Below are 17,818 nucleotides of genomic sequence, written 5' to 3' on the forward strand. Positions count from 1 at the left end.
TTGGAATATTATTAAAAGAGAAACAGGTCAACCAAGAGCAGAGGAAGACAGTATTACCATAAAATTGAATGAAAGCTTTACGAACAAAAAGTCAGAAGTTGAAAATATTTTTAATAATCATTTTCTAAATGTTGTGGATATAGTAGGATCCAGGTGTTCATTAGAAGATGCTAGGCTGTTAATGGAAGAGGCCATACCTATGCAATTTGATACAATTGAAATCTCACCCACTTCTCCCTCTGAAATTAAGAAAATAATAAACTTGCTTAAAAGCAAAAACTCACATGGAATTGATGGCATTTCCAGCAAAATACTAAAAGCTTGTTCTCAACAGATAAGTAAGATTCTCAGCCACCTGTGTAATAGCTCTCTGGAACAGGGCATTTTCCCTGATAGACTGAAATATGCTATTGTTATACCTTTGCATAAAAAGGGGGATAGATCTGATGTCAACAATTACCGTCCAATCTCCCTTCTAACAGCTTTATCCAAAATTTTTGAGAAAGTAATGTATTCAAGAGTAGCTTCACATATCTGTAAAAATGAAGTACTAACAAAATGTCAGTTTGGTTTCCAGAAAGGCTTATCAACAGAAAATGCCATATATGCTTTCACCAGTCAAATTTTGAATGATCTGAATAACCGAACACCACCCATTGGGATTTTTTGTGATCTCTCAAAGGCTTTTGATTGTGTAAATCATGAAATTCTGCTAGACAAGCTCAAGTATTGTGGCATGAGTGGGACAGTGCACAAATGGTTTAATTCGTACCTAACTGGAAGAGTGCAGAAAGTTGAAATAAGTAGTTCTCGTAACATGCAAAGATCAGCACATTCCTCAAACTGGGGAACTATCAAGAATGGGGTTCCACAAGGGTCAGTCTTGGGTCCTTTGTTGTTCTTATTATATATTAATGACTTGCCATTCTATATTCATGAAGAGGCAAAGTTAGTTCTCTTTGCTGATGATACAAGTATAGTAATCACACCTGAGAAACAAGAATTATCTGATGAAATTGTCAATACTGTCTTTCAGAAAATTACTAAGTGGTTCCTTGTAAACGGACTCTCACTGAATTTTGATAAGACACAGTATATACAGTTCCGTACAGTGAATGGTATTACGCCATTAATAAATATAGACCTTAATCAGAAGCATATAGCTAAGGTAGAATATTCCAAATTTTTAGGTATGTCCATTGATGAGAGATTAAATTGGAAGAAACACATTGATGATCTGCTGAAACGTTTGAGTTCAGCTACTTATGCAATAAGGGTCATTGCAAATTTTGGTGATAAACATCTTAGTAAATTAGCTTACTACGCCTATTTTCACTCATTGCTTCATATGGCATCATATTTTGGGGTAATTCATCACTGAGGAATAAAGTATTTATTGCACAAAAGCGTGTAATCAGAATAATAGCTGGAGTCCACCCAAGATCATCCTGCAGACATTTATTTAAGGATCTAGGGATATTCACAGTAGCTTCTCAGTATATATACTCTCTTATGAAATTTGTTATTAACAACCAAACCCAATTCAAAAGTAATAGCAGTGTGCATAACTACAATACTAGGAGAAAGGACGATCTTCACTATTCAAGATTAAATCTAACTTTGGCACAGAAAGGGGTGAATTATACTGGCACTAAAGTCTTTGGTCACTTACCAAATAGTATCAAAAGTCTGACAGATAACCAACAAGTATTTAAGAAGAAATTAAAAGAATTTCTGAATGACAACACCTTCTACTCCATAGAGGAATTTTTAGATATAAATTAAGAAAAAAAATTACTAAAAAATAAAAAAATAAAAATAAAAAATAAAGAAAAATAAAAAACACAAAAAAAATAAAGTTGTTATATTAACTTAAGTATGTTGTTAAATTAACCTAATTATGTCATGTATTGGAAAATTCGACTCGTTCCACATCATTACGAAATATCGTATTCATGATCCATGGAACTAGTATTAATCTAATCTAATCTAATCTAATCTAATCTACTATGGCATGGGACTTCCTCCAGAAGAGAGCCTTGAGGATCGTATCACAAGCGAATCCTGGAAAATGATGTAAATGCTTATTTACTAATTTCAATATTCTCACATTTTATGTTGTATGTGTGTGTGTGTGTCATATAAAATCATAAAGCATTATGTTAGTGAATGAAGACACTAATGCCAGTAATTGGAACAGGCAAATTCATACCCATGGTACAAGTCATAAAACAGATTTCTGCGCGTGGTTAACAAGAGATTAATGTTAACAGCAACGAACCCTTATTTCGAAATAGCTGTTTTTCACAATTTGCTACTGCACAATCTTAAGATGTTTACTAGAGATACTTGTAAAAAGCAACTGAAGCAGTGGCTTATCTATAAATGGCCACATAACTTGTAACATGAATAGTAATATAAGCAACAATTTGCATCCAAGTAAAAAGTGCAGTACTAAATTACACATAAAATCAACTATTCACCATGGAGGGAATTAGTATCTTACTGAATGAATGAAATAATTGTATACTAGTGCAAAAGAATTATGTGTACAAATTTGTTGTGCAATTCAAGACTTATAATTGTTGCTGAAATGCTTTGCCATGATTCATAGCCCTAGCTTAACAACCCATATACAGCATCACAATAGTGCATATATCTTAACTGATTTGTAGAATTTTATAAATTATCTTCCAATTTGTAATACATCCTGAAAATGGATAACACATTGATTACAATCAGTTAGCTATATTAAGTACGGCAAAATTCAATTCTTATGCTTTTTATAAATTCTTTTCCCTGCAATATTGTACACTATGTCGGCAATGGAAAACTATTACAGCCTTTGTGAGAAATGCCTGTAAATCATATTTTGAAGTTCTCAAGAGTGACCAAGACTCAAAATGGGCTTGCATGTTGCTTTTCATAATGTTGTGAGAAAATACTTTGAATTGGAGAAAAGAAATTTCCAGACCCCATGGTTTGGCAAGAACATAAGGGCCATGCATGTTATTTATTTTTGCCTTGTCAGTACAAAAAATATTGGCAACCTATCCAGCAATCCATCTCTTAGACCATTTGCAGTATGTCCTATCCCACAGTCTGAATCACTCTTGGATGGAGTTTTGAATGATCATGCTTCTTCAAAGTATAGTGGGAGAGACTGTGACAGCTGTGATAAGTTGATGGTTCGATGAACTCTGTGCCAGGCACTTAATTGTAAATTGTAGAATTATCATGTAGATGTAGACATAGAAGTTGTAAGGCACAATGGGAATGCTTTTGAAGACCTTTCATCTGATGGCAATCTCTCACTGACCATCACCTTTATTGAATGGTTTGTTAGTGTGTGATCTGAGTCTCTTCAAGAAAACCTTGAGTTGGCAAAAAAAAAATGTTTACTTCACAGCTCTTACTTTATTTCATATTTCTGGAAGTGAGAGAAGATTCAGTGTATTAAGACTTTTTTTCATGAGAAAAGTACTTTGTTTATCTCCATGGCATTCAAGGTATTCTCAACAAACTAGGAGGTGGTATCCTCCAACAACAGTCCAGTAAATGGCAACACTTTCCAGACAGCTGCAACTGCAGTCTTAAATGCATTCTTTTACATATGTTAGCAATAAAGACTGTCAAACAGTATTTTGAAAAATTACCACTGTGGGAAAATCTTGTAAACTGTACTGTAAACAAATGACATCTTGCAAAGAAAAATGAATTTTATACCTGGAATCAGTACATCAGAACTAGTTCAGAATATCTGATGGTACATATGCAACAACTAGTACAGCATATAATAAATCTATTCCCATAACTCACTCTCTCAGTTGAACTAAAAGAACTTATGTATGCAATGGTTTCCTCTTGTTATCAGACTTATGAGTCTGTTAATCTTCTCACTTAACTGCAGCCACATACCTCTTTCTTCTACCTCATTCCAGAAGTATACAAATGTGATCATGTTGGCTGCCTTATTGCTACTGACTGTACGTACAAGTTACCCACTGAATACATATCTACTCTGACAGATCAGTCCTACAAGATCTTCCATCCTTTAGAGAAAACACCAACCACTTCTTTGCCAACCAAGTTCTTTCCCCAACCAAGTTCTTTCCCATCTCTTCCAGTCCAGCATAATATTTACCATAGCTTTGACCAATTTCATTTGTCCACACTATATTTACAAAGATGAACAGCTCTCTCCTAAGTACAGTTCTTTGTAAATCATCAAGCAATAATTTTCCTGTATTTCTGAGTGTGGATCTGTTTGACTTAGTCCGCACAAGAACAAAGAACTGGCTGTGGCAAAGTTAATTCCTGTTACTTCTAAAGGGAACTGTTTAAGAACACTGGAAATATAAGCACATTTGCCCAACTGAAACTCTTATTAGTGTAATTCTGTCATCAGTAAATTCAATTAATAAACTAGTCCAAACAGAATAATTTATCCTGTTCACTTCATTAATAAAGCTGCATTTGCCAAGACACGCATTTGCTTTGATATATTATGTTACTGTGAAAATATGTTGTCATTCTGTGAATAAATAATACTAAAAAGTTACTCAGCAGACAAATGTTTACTGATTAGATTATAACTACCTTTTTCAGGATTTCTTGTCTTTGAAGAGAGTAGTTACAGAGAAACATTTCTATTTCAATTCAACAAAAGGTTTTCCCTGCCTCATGAAATCTGAGGGTCATTCTACCCCACATTGTCTTGGTAAAACAAAGGGACGAAATCACCCTTATATTAATCCGGCTGCTATTCAACATCTTCGGGAGTTTTACCGACCATTCAATGCTCGTTTCTATCAGCTAACGGGCATTAACTTTGGATGGCCATGATGTAATCTACTGTTGGCAGAAGTGAGTAAGAAATGTTTTCACATTGCTCTGGAATTTTAAGTAGTACAAAAATTATTGATAAGCTATAAAAGAATTCATCTTTTCTTACGATATATTATTTTCTCTCAGACTGCACTGTTTTTATGCTTTATTCTGCAGGAAAACTCATTCTGAGACGGTCAGGTAGCTTTAAAGCAGTGCAGCAGTTGTCTGCAAGTTCAGTAACAGTCATATCTGCAGCAGTGCAAAAGAGATTCCATCAAATGCAAGTATATATTCTTTCAAAAAGTTTTTAATGTGTTGGAGACTGTGTTTATGGTAGAATTTAAATGATATTTTAAAGAATTTCCCTTTTTATTTTCATCAAGCTTGGAGGTCATTTTAATGTAAAACTTTCTACGTTTTTTCTTCCTCTCTAAAATATACTTCATGTCAACAAGTTTTTCACAACTCATGAAGTTTAGTAGTATGAAAGTCATCTCTTATCTTTTCTCATTCTGTTCATCTCATGGGCAAAAAACATTTGTTTCTTTAATCACTGACATTTAAATTGATAGTAGTAGTGTCAATTACATGTTAAATAGAACAGTATTGACTTTTATTTACCAAAGAACAAATTCTATGCAGTAGGTCAGTGAATAGAGAGCATAATACGATAAGAGTCAAATGAAAATAAAATGTAGCCAATAGAGAAGGAAAGACCAAAAGTGTTTGAAATAGTAGAGTGGATGTTGTTAAGTCAGAGACAGAGAAAGTAGTACTGGCATTACAAGTATAAATGCGACATGGAGAGACAATAGCAGAGAAAGGGAATACAAAAGAGAAAAGCACTGAAAGAAGGAACAGTAAAATAAACAAAAGACAATGACAGACAGAGAAATGTAAAAGAAAAATATATGACTGTGCTGGTGGAGAAAGAGAGGAGAAGGAGTGAAAAGTAAGAAGAAAGTTAACTTGAAAGCAGATGGGTTGTAGAAACCAAGAACAAGCCATAGAACAACTTCCCACAAATGGACTAGAAAATATAAGTTGCTTGATTGATGGACAGGCATCACACTACAGCATTGTTCATATAGACAACTTAATTTTTATCTCGCCATCACAGAAAGAGTTTTTTGGGTATGGGGCATTCATATGAAACCCAGTCACTAGTGTAAATTAATGGTAACGATTTTATTAACACAAAATGTAGTTATACACAGTACACATACTCAAAAAATAGTCACCAGAACTGTTGGCACATTTATCCCATTGTGACACTAGCTGGTCAATTCCATCCTTGAAGAATCTAGTAGGCTGCCGTGGAATCCAGGCCTGGACCCAGTCACACACTTTGTCATCCGTTGTGAATCGATGTCCACAGGAACTGATGGATCTCGTCCACAGAGATTCTGCTGTTGTCCAATACTAAAGCATTCACTTACACAACCATTTCCAGTGCGATGGCATGATGAGCCTGTCCAGGACGAGCATCGTTTTCCAGTGACTCGTGCCCCTCAAGGAATCGTTCGCGCCTTCCACAACACTTGAACTCACCATCAATACATTTCATGGCCTCCAACTCCCTACGCCGCCAAAAATCGAACCACTCTTCGTTTTTCCTGGTTACTCACCTGCATGTTCGGTAGCGGATGGTAATTCGTGTGACTACATTCTCTTCGGCCTGAAACCACACTGGTGCTATGCAACATCAAAAGGTGCATATGCATCAGTCTCTCTACCAATATATGGCGCCCCATACCCACAGTTACATGGTGCCACCTTAAGTGTAAGGCAAAGGTAGACGCACTGACCAGGTTTTGTTTGAATGAACCTAATAAATCCAGCCAGCACCTTGTTACATGAGTGGTGACGTATATGAATGACATATAGAGCACATACCAGCTGATAATACATAACAACTCATCATTGTTACCAGCATGAAATTCAATTGATTTAAATTCGGAAGGAATAAAAGGTAAAGAGTAGTACAAGTACACTAAAAAAATACAATGTAGGCAATAGAGATGGGAAAATACACTAGTTTGTTCTGAAGTGATATTGCCACATAATATTCTGGTTATACTGGATGTCCATTAAGTGCTTCAAAATGGTAACAGACCAGGAGAACGTGCAGTGCCTCTCCTGAAATGCAGAACCCTAATCTGTGACAGCAGTACTCCACAATTATTGATGCCAGTATGGGAGGGCACCTGCAACAAAAACAAGCAAAAAGTGATGGTTCAGAAACTTCAAAGAGACAGCAGTGTCAAAGATCTCTCTCAAAGTGGACCTCCACCCTGTACCTCAAGCACATCTTGATAGAGTGAAAGCTCCATTTCAACACAGCCCCCAGGAGTCAATTCATCCTGCATGATGTAAAGCATCAAGCAAGATCAACTGTCCATAAAGTATTAACGTACTTGGTTATGTCTTTTTGTGTACAAAATGTGTAGTGGTGGTCCAACTATTGCAACCAAATGATCATCCTCTATAACATGAATTTATGTGTTCCATGCTGGCTGACAATGACTCTCTGAAAAAATGCCTGTTTTCAGATGAAGCAATATTACAAATTTTTGGACACTGAATTGCCTCAGCATTAGGATTTGGGCCCCTGAAAGCCCACACAACATACGAGAACATGTCCGTGATATCGCAAAGCTTAATATTTGACACACACACACACACACACACACACACACACACACACACACACACAGAAAATTTAATGAGAAGTGTTTACCTTGACATGCTTCAACAGTACCTGCTACCACAGGTCAACGAGCTGCTGCTTCTATCATCTTCCAGCATGAAAATTGGAACTGGAATACCTCCCTCATCTTCCAGCATGAAGATTGAAGCTGGAATGTGTCGGATGTGATGAATGACATATTTCTGAGATATGGGTGGGTTATGATGGTCCCTTCACATGGCCTTCATATTCTCCGGATGTCACGCCATTAAATTTCTTTTTGTGGGATTGCTTCGTTATGTCAAGGATCACATATACACAACAGCAGTCAATGACATTGCTGCCCTTCATACTCCATCAATGAAGCAATCAGAAATGTTGATGCTGGAACGCTGACCCATACAAGGGCACAACTCGAAAATTGCCCTAATGTTCTACAAGTCACAAGTGGAGGACACACTGAATTTATGACATTACAGTAAAAAACTTTGAGAGCTTCCAAATGTTTTACAACAAATTGTGATGCTCTGTCTCTAATAGTCTTTTGTAATGTTAGTGGGGCTTTACGGACACCCTGTACATCAGTTTCCACAATGCAATGCTTATTGAGTGAGATAAAAAAAACACAAAAAATTAAAAAGTTGTTATATTAACCTAAGTATGTTGTTAAATTAACTTAATTATGTCATGTATTGGAAAATTTGACTCGTTCCACATCATTACGAAATATCGTATTCATGATCCATGGAACTTGTATTAATCTAATCTAATCTAATCTATTCTGTTGTTATCAGTGCAAGTCTTTGGTTGGGTCAAGGACGGGGTAATGTCCATGATATCTCATACTGTGGTGCTGGTTCCTACAGTGCACTCCAGTTGATTGACAGTCTAGTGGATTTCACCTAATTCTTCTTCTCCTGGTGAATTTTGAAGAGTTTCTGCCAATGACTGTTGCTGTGCTGTAGATTGATTGGCAGAGAGCTGTAACCATAATTTGTAGTTTTCACAGTCCAAATAGATCCCACCAACTTGATAGGATACTGGCTGGGTGGGAAGACTAATTTAATGATGTTATATCATTAAAAATTTATGTATGATTATTGAAATGTCACTTGTTGAGGCACTGCTGTGACTCAAAGAAAACTGTCTAGCAGACAGTGTCCACAAATGACATGTAGGATAAGTTTTGGCATGGGAGCAGAAACAAGAATATGAATTATATAGCAATAAAAGAGGCTCTAGTGTAAAATTGGTATGTGCTTTTTTAAAATCATTTTATGTGACATATCTACATTGATAGTGCCTTTCAACCACCTGTCAGAGCACACATTGGATTCGAATGTTGTATTTTCTTCCTTATTTCAGTATAACCCCTTTTGGATACCTGAAGAATACATATATTGAAAGATGGGATGTATGCATAGCATAAGAACTGCCCTAGCACTGAATTTTTGGGGGACACCACAATTTGTGTGTTTCAATTCTGAGTGTAATTTTACTCCTATAGTGCAGTTTGTCAATGAGCACTCCTTGTTTGTGTTAAATAGTAATAGTCTGTAGAGTGGTTAAAAGTAAATTTCGGCTACTTGAGTGAGTGTAAGTAGAAGACTTTAGCATATGGATACTCAAATTTATAGGAAGGATGTTCAGACTTATTTATTTATTTATTTATTTATATACTTGTTCCATAGATCTGTACATGTGAGCAAGTCACTCAGATGTGGAACGTGTCAATGTACATAATAAAATACATAGAATAAAGACATTGTTATAGTATTAATAACAGTGCACAAAAGTCATACTTATTAGCTTAAAAACTAGTCAACATAAATGTGAAGATAGCAGTTTCATATATAGGGCATTATTTCATCTATTTTAACCTTGAACAGTAATCAAAACTTCCCACTTTGGGTTTAAAAGTGACCCAAAAATGGAAATGAGAAAAACAGGAATTTTTACATTAGGGCATTATTACATTAGTTTAACAGCAAACAGTGTCAAAAAATTTAAAATCATCTTTCCAATCTGGGTTTTACTTATCTCTCTGAAAGAATTCCTCTAGTGAATAAAGTGAGGTCTCAAGTAAATAATTTTTCAAGCTACGTTTAAATACTGATGTACTACTCCTTATACTTTTGATGCTGTTGGGTAGGGAATTGAAAATTTTTGTTCCAGCATACTTTACCCCTTTCTGAATAAGTGTCAAGTTCTTTAACTCACAGTGGAAATCCTCTTTTCTTCTGGTGTTATGTTCATGATGTAGGCAATTCGTTTCATACAGAGTGGGGTTATTTATTACGAAGCACATCAGTGAATATATGTACTGAGATGTTGCTGTCAGTATTTCAAGTCATTTAAAAAGATTTCGACATGAGGTTCGTGGGGGTACACCACAAATGATTCTTATTGCTCTTTTTTGTGCTGTGAGGATTTTCTTTGCGGCAGGTGTATTGCCCCAGAAGATGATGCCATAACACATGACTGAATGAAAATAGCCAAAGTAAGCTGACTTTGAGATGGTAATGTCATTGAAGCGTGACAAAATTCGTAAAGCAAATGTTGCCGACGTCAGCCGTTTTAGTGTTTGTAGAACGTGATGTTCCCAGTTCAGCCTACTATCCACGTGTACGCCTAGGAATTTTGATAAGTACACTTGCTTTTTATCATCTGATCATTCTGTGTGATAACTATTTCTTTTGGGTTTTTGTGGGTTGTCTGGAACTGGATAAAATTGGTTTTTTTCAGGTTTATTGAAAGGGAGTTAATACTAAACCAACCCAGAACTTCTTTAAGGATATCATTGACCTCAGATTCTAAGTCAGTAGTTGACACATTATCCACCACAATGCTCGTATCATCAGCGAACATTGTAAATTTACACTGCTTATTGATGGATAAAGGCAGATCATTAACATATATGAGGAACAGCAAGGGCCCAAGCACTGATCCCTGTGGCACTCCCTGCTGCACAATTCCCCACTCAGAGTCCACTATATATTGTGATACACTATCTGAAACATCTAGAATAATCTTCCGCTTCCTATTTTCGAGGTACGATTTTAACCAGTTTCCTACAGGTCCTGTAATTCCATAATGACAGGCCTTCTTGAGGAGTATCTGGTGATCTACACAGTCGAACGCCTTTGATAGGTCGCATAGGACACCAATTGGCAGCCTCTTTCTGTTTATAGACTCTAGAACATCATTTGTGAATGAGAAAATTGCGTTATCTATTGAAACTCCCGTTTGAAAACCAAACTGCTGACTGTTAATGATGTTCAGGTCACCAAGGTGTGCCACAATCCTGTTGTACAGAGCTTTTTCTAGGACTTTTGAAAATATTGTTAATAGAGAGATAGGGCGATAGTTTGACACATTTGTAGCATCCCCTGCTTTGTACAGGGGCCTGACAACAGCGTATTTCATTCTGTCTGGAAACACTCCTTGTTGCATGGATGTGTTGCAGATGTGAGCCAAAACTTCGGTCACTTCACTACAGCAAGCCTTCAACAGCTTGCTTGAAATATCGTCGATACCAGCAGAATGTTTATTTTTCAAAGACTGTATGATTTTTTTGATTTCTTTGGCAGTAATGGGAGGCACACTTATTTGACTGAAAGGCTCTGGAAAATTATTTTTCATTATACAGGCAGCTTTATCTACAGAACCATGGCAACCTATCTGTGTTGGGACAGTTAAAAAATGTTGGTTAAAGATTTCAGCAATTTCCTCACTATTAGTTATCTCTGAGTTGTCAACAGTTAAAACAATATTTTTGTCTTTGGTGTAGTTTACAGTCCCTGTTTCTCTCTTTATCACATTCCAGATTGTTTTAATTTTATTTTCAGAATTAGTAATTTCAGATGCTATACACATACTTTTAGAGTTTTTAATTACTTTGGCAAGAATTTTACAGTAGAGTTTATAATGTTTTAGCTGAGCAGGGTTGTTAGAAGTCTTTGATGCTATGTAGAGTTGTCTTTTTCTCTGACACGAAGCTATAATGCCCTTAGTGAGCCATGGTTTTTTTGCAGACCTAGCAGGTTGGACTCTGTATGACTTTTTTGGAAATACACTTTCAAAGGTACCTGCTATCTCATTTGTGAATAAATTGTATTTTGAATTAGCAGTTTCTGCTAGATAAACAGGTGTCCAGTCAGTATGCTGAAGACATGATCTGAACGTTTGAATAGCTTCCTCACTTATTTTCCTTACTGTTTTCCATCTAGGTGAGGTGTCACTCAGAGGAATTCCCAAACTGTTGAAAGTAACTCGTTGTCCGTCATGGTCAGACAGACCATTTATAACCATTTCAATATTAATATGGTTGACTTTACTCTGATCAACAAAAACGTTGTCAATGAGAGTACTGGAAGAGGTTGTGGTTCTGGTGGGCGAGCTAACCACGGGAACAAGGTTGTACGTGCACATGAGATTTTCAAACTCCACCTTGCAGGGAGAATTAACCAAGAAATCTATGTTAAAATCCCCAACAACTACCATGCCCCTATTTTTTCTACTTAAGTACAACAAAAGAGTATCTAATTGTTTAACAAACACTTTAAAATTACCAGATGGTGCCCTGTAAACTGCCACAACTGTTAATCTGGAGGCAGTGTCTGGCACCTCTATAGCACATACTTCAAAATGTAGCTCAAAGCAGAATCTTTGTACATCTATTGCCGTGAACAAGACATTGTTTTTTACATATACAGCTACTCCTCCTTTGTCCATATAGTTCCTGCAATAAGACGCTGCAGGATTTGCATTGTTAGTTGTGTTATTGTCATGACTTGCTATGAGGTGCCAGTATTAGTATGGCCATGTAGGGTTGAAACACATGTGTCAGTGTCCGTTACAGTTGCAAACAGTCAAAATGAGTGTGGACAAGGTGAGCAGGACTTTACTCATGAAGTCGTTTTATCAAAACAACAACAATAGTGCTGCTGCTCTTCATGAGAATCAACATGGGGGTTGAAGAACATGATTTGGAAGTTGGAATTAACTGGTAATTTGGGAATTGTTCCTAGTAGAGGCCGAAGGCCAGTTGTGTTGCAAGGTGCAGCCTTCAAGCAGTCACAAGTTGTGCTATGCCAGCTGAACATTCCAACACCCTCCGTTGAAAAAGTGCTGCAAACAGCTGTGAAATGGAATCTGTAGGTCAGATCCATGCTGTTGTGGATGCAGATGGTCATCACACTGAGCAACATTTGTAACCTGGAATGTAAACATGGTATGCCATTAATAAATGTTGCCCACTCTTGTGGAAATTAAACTGTGTTTCTTTCAGTGGTTGATTTGTCAGTTCTATCCTGAATGCTCTTACAAATATTTTCACAAAATTTCATTGTCCTATGATCATTCGTTTTTGATGGGGGCCCTCTCAAGTAGTGAAAATATAATTATAACCATCTTGTGCTACATGCATACATACTGAGAATAGGCAAAATAGTGTGTACAGTGGTAGTAATGGGATGATTGTGTTCGATGCTCAACAATGCAGGTAAAGAACGTGTCGAGCTGGACTGTGCTTGTTCAGTATAGATGAAGCATCAGTGCAGGTTGTTTATGAGTAGTGCACACTTCATATTTGCATTCAGACACCAAGATCACCATGCAATGAAACACCTAATAGAGTTCCAAAGAGGGCAGATTGTGGGCACCCAATCAGCTGGAGCAACAGGAACCAAGGCAGCCAACTTATTGAATGTTTCAAGAATAACTCTTTCAACAGTCATGACAGCCTGCACAAACATGGACATCACCATGTAAATGTAAGAGTAGGCACAAATCAAAACTAAATGACAGAGATCGTCTTCAGAATGAGATTTTCACTCTGCAGCGGAGTGAGCGCTGATATGAAACTTCCTGGCAGATTAAAAATGTGTGCCCGACCAAGACTCGAACTCCTGCCAGGAAGTTTCATATCAGCGCTCACTCCGCTGCAGAGTGAAAATCTCATTCTGGAAACATCCCCCAGGCTATGGCTAAGCCATGTCTCCGCAATATCCTTTCTTTCAGGAGTGCTAGTTCTGCAAGTTTCGCAGGAGAGCTTCTGTAAAGTTTGGAAGGTAGGAGACGAGATACTGGCAGAAGTAAAGCTGTGAGACCGGGCGTGAGTCGTGCTTTGGTAGCTCAGATGGTAGAGCACTTGCCCGCGAAAGGCAAAGGTCCCGAGTTCGAGTCTCAGTCGGGCACACAGTTTTAATCTGCCAGGAAGTATCATTGATCGTCTTATGTTCCCAGGAATTGTGTCAAAACAAAGCAAAACTATGGCAGCTAAAGTGACTTCAGAGCTCAACAGCCATCTTCGAGACACCATATCTATCGACACTTTCCGCCGTGAATTCCATAAAGCGAATATTTATGGACGAGCTACTGTACCAAAAGCAGTAGTGATGACAACCAATGCAAAGAAGTGTAAAACATTGCGTCAGGAGCATAACTCCTGGATGGATGCTCAGTGGAAACACATCATATGGTCTGATGACTCAACGTTTTTGTTATTTCCAACATTTGTCAGGGTTAACATCTGGAGAATGCCAGAAGCAGCCTACAATGATGACCGCTTGATTCCAGTGGTTAACCATGAAGGTGGAAGTGTTATGGTGTGGGCAAATATCACGGTATTCTGCTGGGCCCATCAATACTTTCAAAGGTTGTGTTACAGCCAACGATTATGTGAACATTTTAGATGATCAGGTGCACCCCATGATTCACATTTGTTCCCCAACAATCATGCCATATTTCAGGACTATAATGCACCCATTCACACAGCCAGGACAGTACACTCGGGGAATGAGAAACATGCAACTGAACTGCAGCATCTTCCCTGGGCAGCACTGTCTCTGGGCTTGGTATTGGAGTGCAGACTCTGGAGCAGATTCCCAACCCCCTCGTCACTATAGGAATTAGAAGAGGATCTGATCAATGAGAGGCATAACATTCTACTGGAGACTATACAATCATTATATGCCAATATTCCAATAAGAACCACAGCTGTACTACAGGCAAATTGGGGTCCAGCACCTTATTAATAAACCATACCCAAGTAAGTACAGGTGTTCACATTATTTTGCTTATCCCCTGTACATACCACCATGAACTGCATGGCAGAGGGTGGTTAGCATCGTCTATATATTAGGGTTTCTTTGCATCCCAGTGATGTATGGAGTGCAGGAAGAACGATTGCTTGAATGCTTATATGCGTAGTGCTATTACACTAATTTTACAGTTCCAATGGGAGTGATATGCAGAGGGCTTGAAGTATATTTTTAGATTCTTCACTTAACAGCCATCAATGTAGGAATGATTCAATTAATTCTATAATATTTTACTTTCCCAACTACAATTTTGTGACCCTTGTATTCAGATGCTTCTGGTAATGCCAAACAACTTCCAAAAGGATAAATTTTCTTGTTTTGCTGTGACTGCACTTCCTTTTTAGATACCACACAGCTTCCTCTCTGGAAGATCCTGTATGGACAGCAAACTTACAAGTAAAGAGGGCCACTATTCTGTTTTGACTACTTTGTCAAAAATTTCTGAAAAGACCTTAAAGAGGAAAGTAATGTTATATTAATGTTCCTAATAAATTTTATGTCTTTAAGCAAATATGCATGTTGATGACTAATTATGAACATAGCTGAGGGGGTACCTATGGAACTGGCACAAGATGAATTGGGCGTATCACCCTATCATAGCATTTTACAAGGATAAAAAATAAATACTTCTTGGAAGTTTAGCTTCCACACTTATCGTAAGGATTATGTTAGGCTATAAGCCTAGGTGTTTCCTTGTAGCATTACTGTGCCTTTGTCTATTTTAATTAAGAGGTGATAAGTCAGTTAAGTCTACCATTTTACTAACAAATTACAATTTATTTTAAATAAAAATGATTCTCCTTTCTGTTTCAGATGGAAATATGAATAGCAGTAGGACTTGTGAGTAGTATGTGACAATATTCGTCAATGAGTAGATATGTTTTGTTAACAATGTTGTAATGAAAAAGATCGTTGCCAAGATAATGTAGCTGATTAGGACTGTTAAACTGAAAAGGAATGTGATATTCGTTTTTATCATTTCTGACAGCAGGGTAAGTGAAAAGGTTGATTGCAGTCTGCTGAACTGCATTACATCAAGTGTTTTTGTCAGGTTGCGAATTAAAAGGAATACCCAGAAAAATAGGGGCCTCCACACTTGTAGGGTAGTTACAAAAAAGCTTTTGTTAGGACAGCATAGTAAGTATTAGCTTCCCATGGTCTTTCTCATTTCCATTATCTGTACTGAATATAGTTTTACACTGATGTGGCTTGTTAAAAGTGCAGTCATTTCTGAAGCACAATAAGACTCCCACTTACATTCCAAAGAGTTCTTGAAATGAAATGTTATAACAAATGTTCAGTCTGCATAAAATATTAGTACAGAACAAATCTGAGTTGGAGATTGTTTCATTGTGGTACATTTCTTGTAATCTCCAAAATTCTCACAAGTGAAAAAAATTGTAAGCTGATCCAGTTGACAATCAGTGTACAATATTTTCGTACAGCAAAAAGTGATAGTAAGTAGTGATGGATTGTGAGACACGCATTAGTTGAGTTCAACTAAAAATGTCCAATACAAGTAATAGAAAAACAGTGAATTTAAAATTACCAGCTTCTTGCTTTCTAGGGTTTTAGAAACTGCTACACTGATTGATAATGTCAAAACATTTCTTAAAAGCTGTAAACAGATTAAGAAATAACAACAGTAAGTAATTTTATGTAACCTATGTCTCCTTTTGGAAATCAAGTGAGATTGTTGTATTTTGAAGGGCTCAAGTGTATCAGCAGTCTTAATAATTGCATCTCCCTGTTTGATGGATGGGGGAGAATGTATTTTCTACTAGTGTCTTGAAATTCACCATGAATTTTAAAAGTATACTACATTCCTTTACAGTTTCAGTTCACTTCTAATTGAAATTTAATACTCAATCATCTTATGTTGGACATTTGTATTGTATGATATATTTCTTATTTGCACTTTAATTTTTTCACAAGCAATTGGTGAACTTAATTTGTCCTTAAATTTTTTTCATAAGAAGTTGGTGAACTTTTGTTACATTCCCTACAGCAAGAATTCTGTTACTATGGTTAATCCTGCGGTTGATACATTAAACCATCATTAATTGCTAGTTGTATTTCTAGATTTAACAAGTTTGTGTACTTCTTTAAGTTGTATTAAAACAAATGAAGCCATTCAGTGACAAATTTTGACACCATACATAACAAATGGACCAAATAAATCATGTAATGTAACAGACACTCAGCCATAGGTGTTGTTTATACATGTGTGGAGTGGCAGTCAAATTTTTTCCTTGTGTGTAACAACTGAGCTAATAAATGTATACTTACTTCTCCAAACATGATCCTTATATCTTGTTATTAAGTCTCTCAGTGGCACTGTGTCACACACTTTAAAAAAATTCTTGCTGGTCTCTCAAATATCCTAATTCAGTGAATTGTTTTTATTTAGATGCTTTCTTTTGGATTCATTGTGATTTGTGATTTTATGGCTCCTGTAAATCACATTTTATGCAACTATGCACTTAAAATATAGGACAAGTCAATATGCTTATAATATTTATATATATTGTTGTAATTAGGTATAAGTACAACACAACCAGTAGATTGAACACAGTTTTATTCTACAGAAGCATTAAGAACTTCAACACAGTATTTAAGTAACATTCAGAAAGAACCAATTATGCACACAAAGAGCTATAGCAATACACATAGAGAACTAAGGCCAAGCGTAGCACAGCTAGCCTTAAATAAATAGGAGGTATGACAGGCTCTGACGGTAATGCAGGCGCACACGCATGCGCGAGCTCGCGCGCGCATGCTCACACACACACACACACACACACACACACAGAGATATATATATATATATATATATACCTAAAAACAAAGATGATGTGACTTACCAAATGAAAGTGCTGGCAGGTCGACAGACACACAAACGAACACAAACATACACACAAAATTCAAGCTTTCGCAACAAACTGTTGCCTCATCAGGAAAGAGGGAAGGAGAGGGAAAGACGAAAGGATGTGGGTTTTAAGGGAGAGGGTAAGGAGTCATTCCAGTCCCGGGAGCGGAAAGACTTACCTTATGGGGAAAAAAGGACGGGTATACACTCGCACACACACACATATCCATCCACACATATACAGACACAAGCAGACATATTTAAAGACCTCACACATATACAATATATATATATGCCAGGGCTGTTTCCATATCGACCTCAGTCACT

At 36.9% G+C, this 17,818-nt stretch overlaps 1 protein-coding gene across 3 annotated transcripts in view; it reads left to right on the forward strand.

The window, feature by feature from the left end:
• The window catches only part of LOC126162544 (heparan sulfate glucosamine 3-O-sulfotransferase 2), a 163,637-nt gene extending 146,725 nt beyond the window's left edge, over positions 1–16,912 (forward strand). For 2 of the 3 annotated variants that reach the window (XR_007535085.1, XR_007535086.1), the window contains exons 6-8: positions 4,609–4,866; positions 5,005–5,114; positions 15,436–16,912. Coding sequence is in view for 1 of the 3 variants with exons in the window: in XM_049919126.1 (XP_049775083.1) it covers positions 15,436–15,447 (12 nt within the window). In the remaining 2 variants the exon portion in view is untranslated. The remainder of the gene's footprint in view (positions 1–4,608; positions 4,867–5,004; positions 5,115–15,435) is intronic. The other variant, XM_049919126.1, reaches the window with a different exon arrangement.
• The last annotated feature ends 906 nt before the right edge of the window (positions 16,913–17,818 follow it).

The sequence above is a fragment of the Schistocerca cancellata genome, chromosome 2 (assembly GCF_023864275.1).
Source record: "Schistocerca cancellata isolate TAMUIC-IGC-003103 chromosome 2, iqSchCanc2.1, whole genome shotgun sequence".
NCBI lineage: Eukaryota > Metazoa > Arthropoda > Insecta > Orthoptera > Acrididae > Schistocerca > Schistocerca cancellata.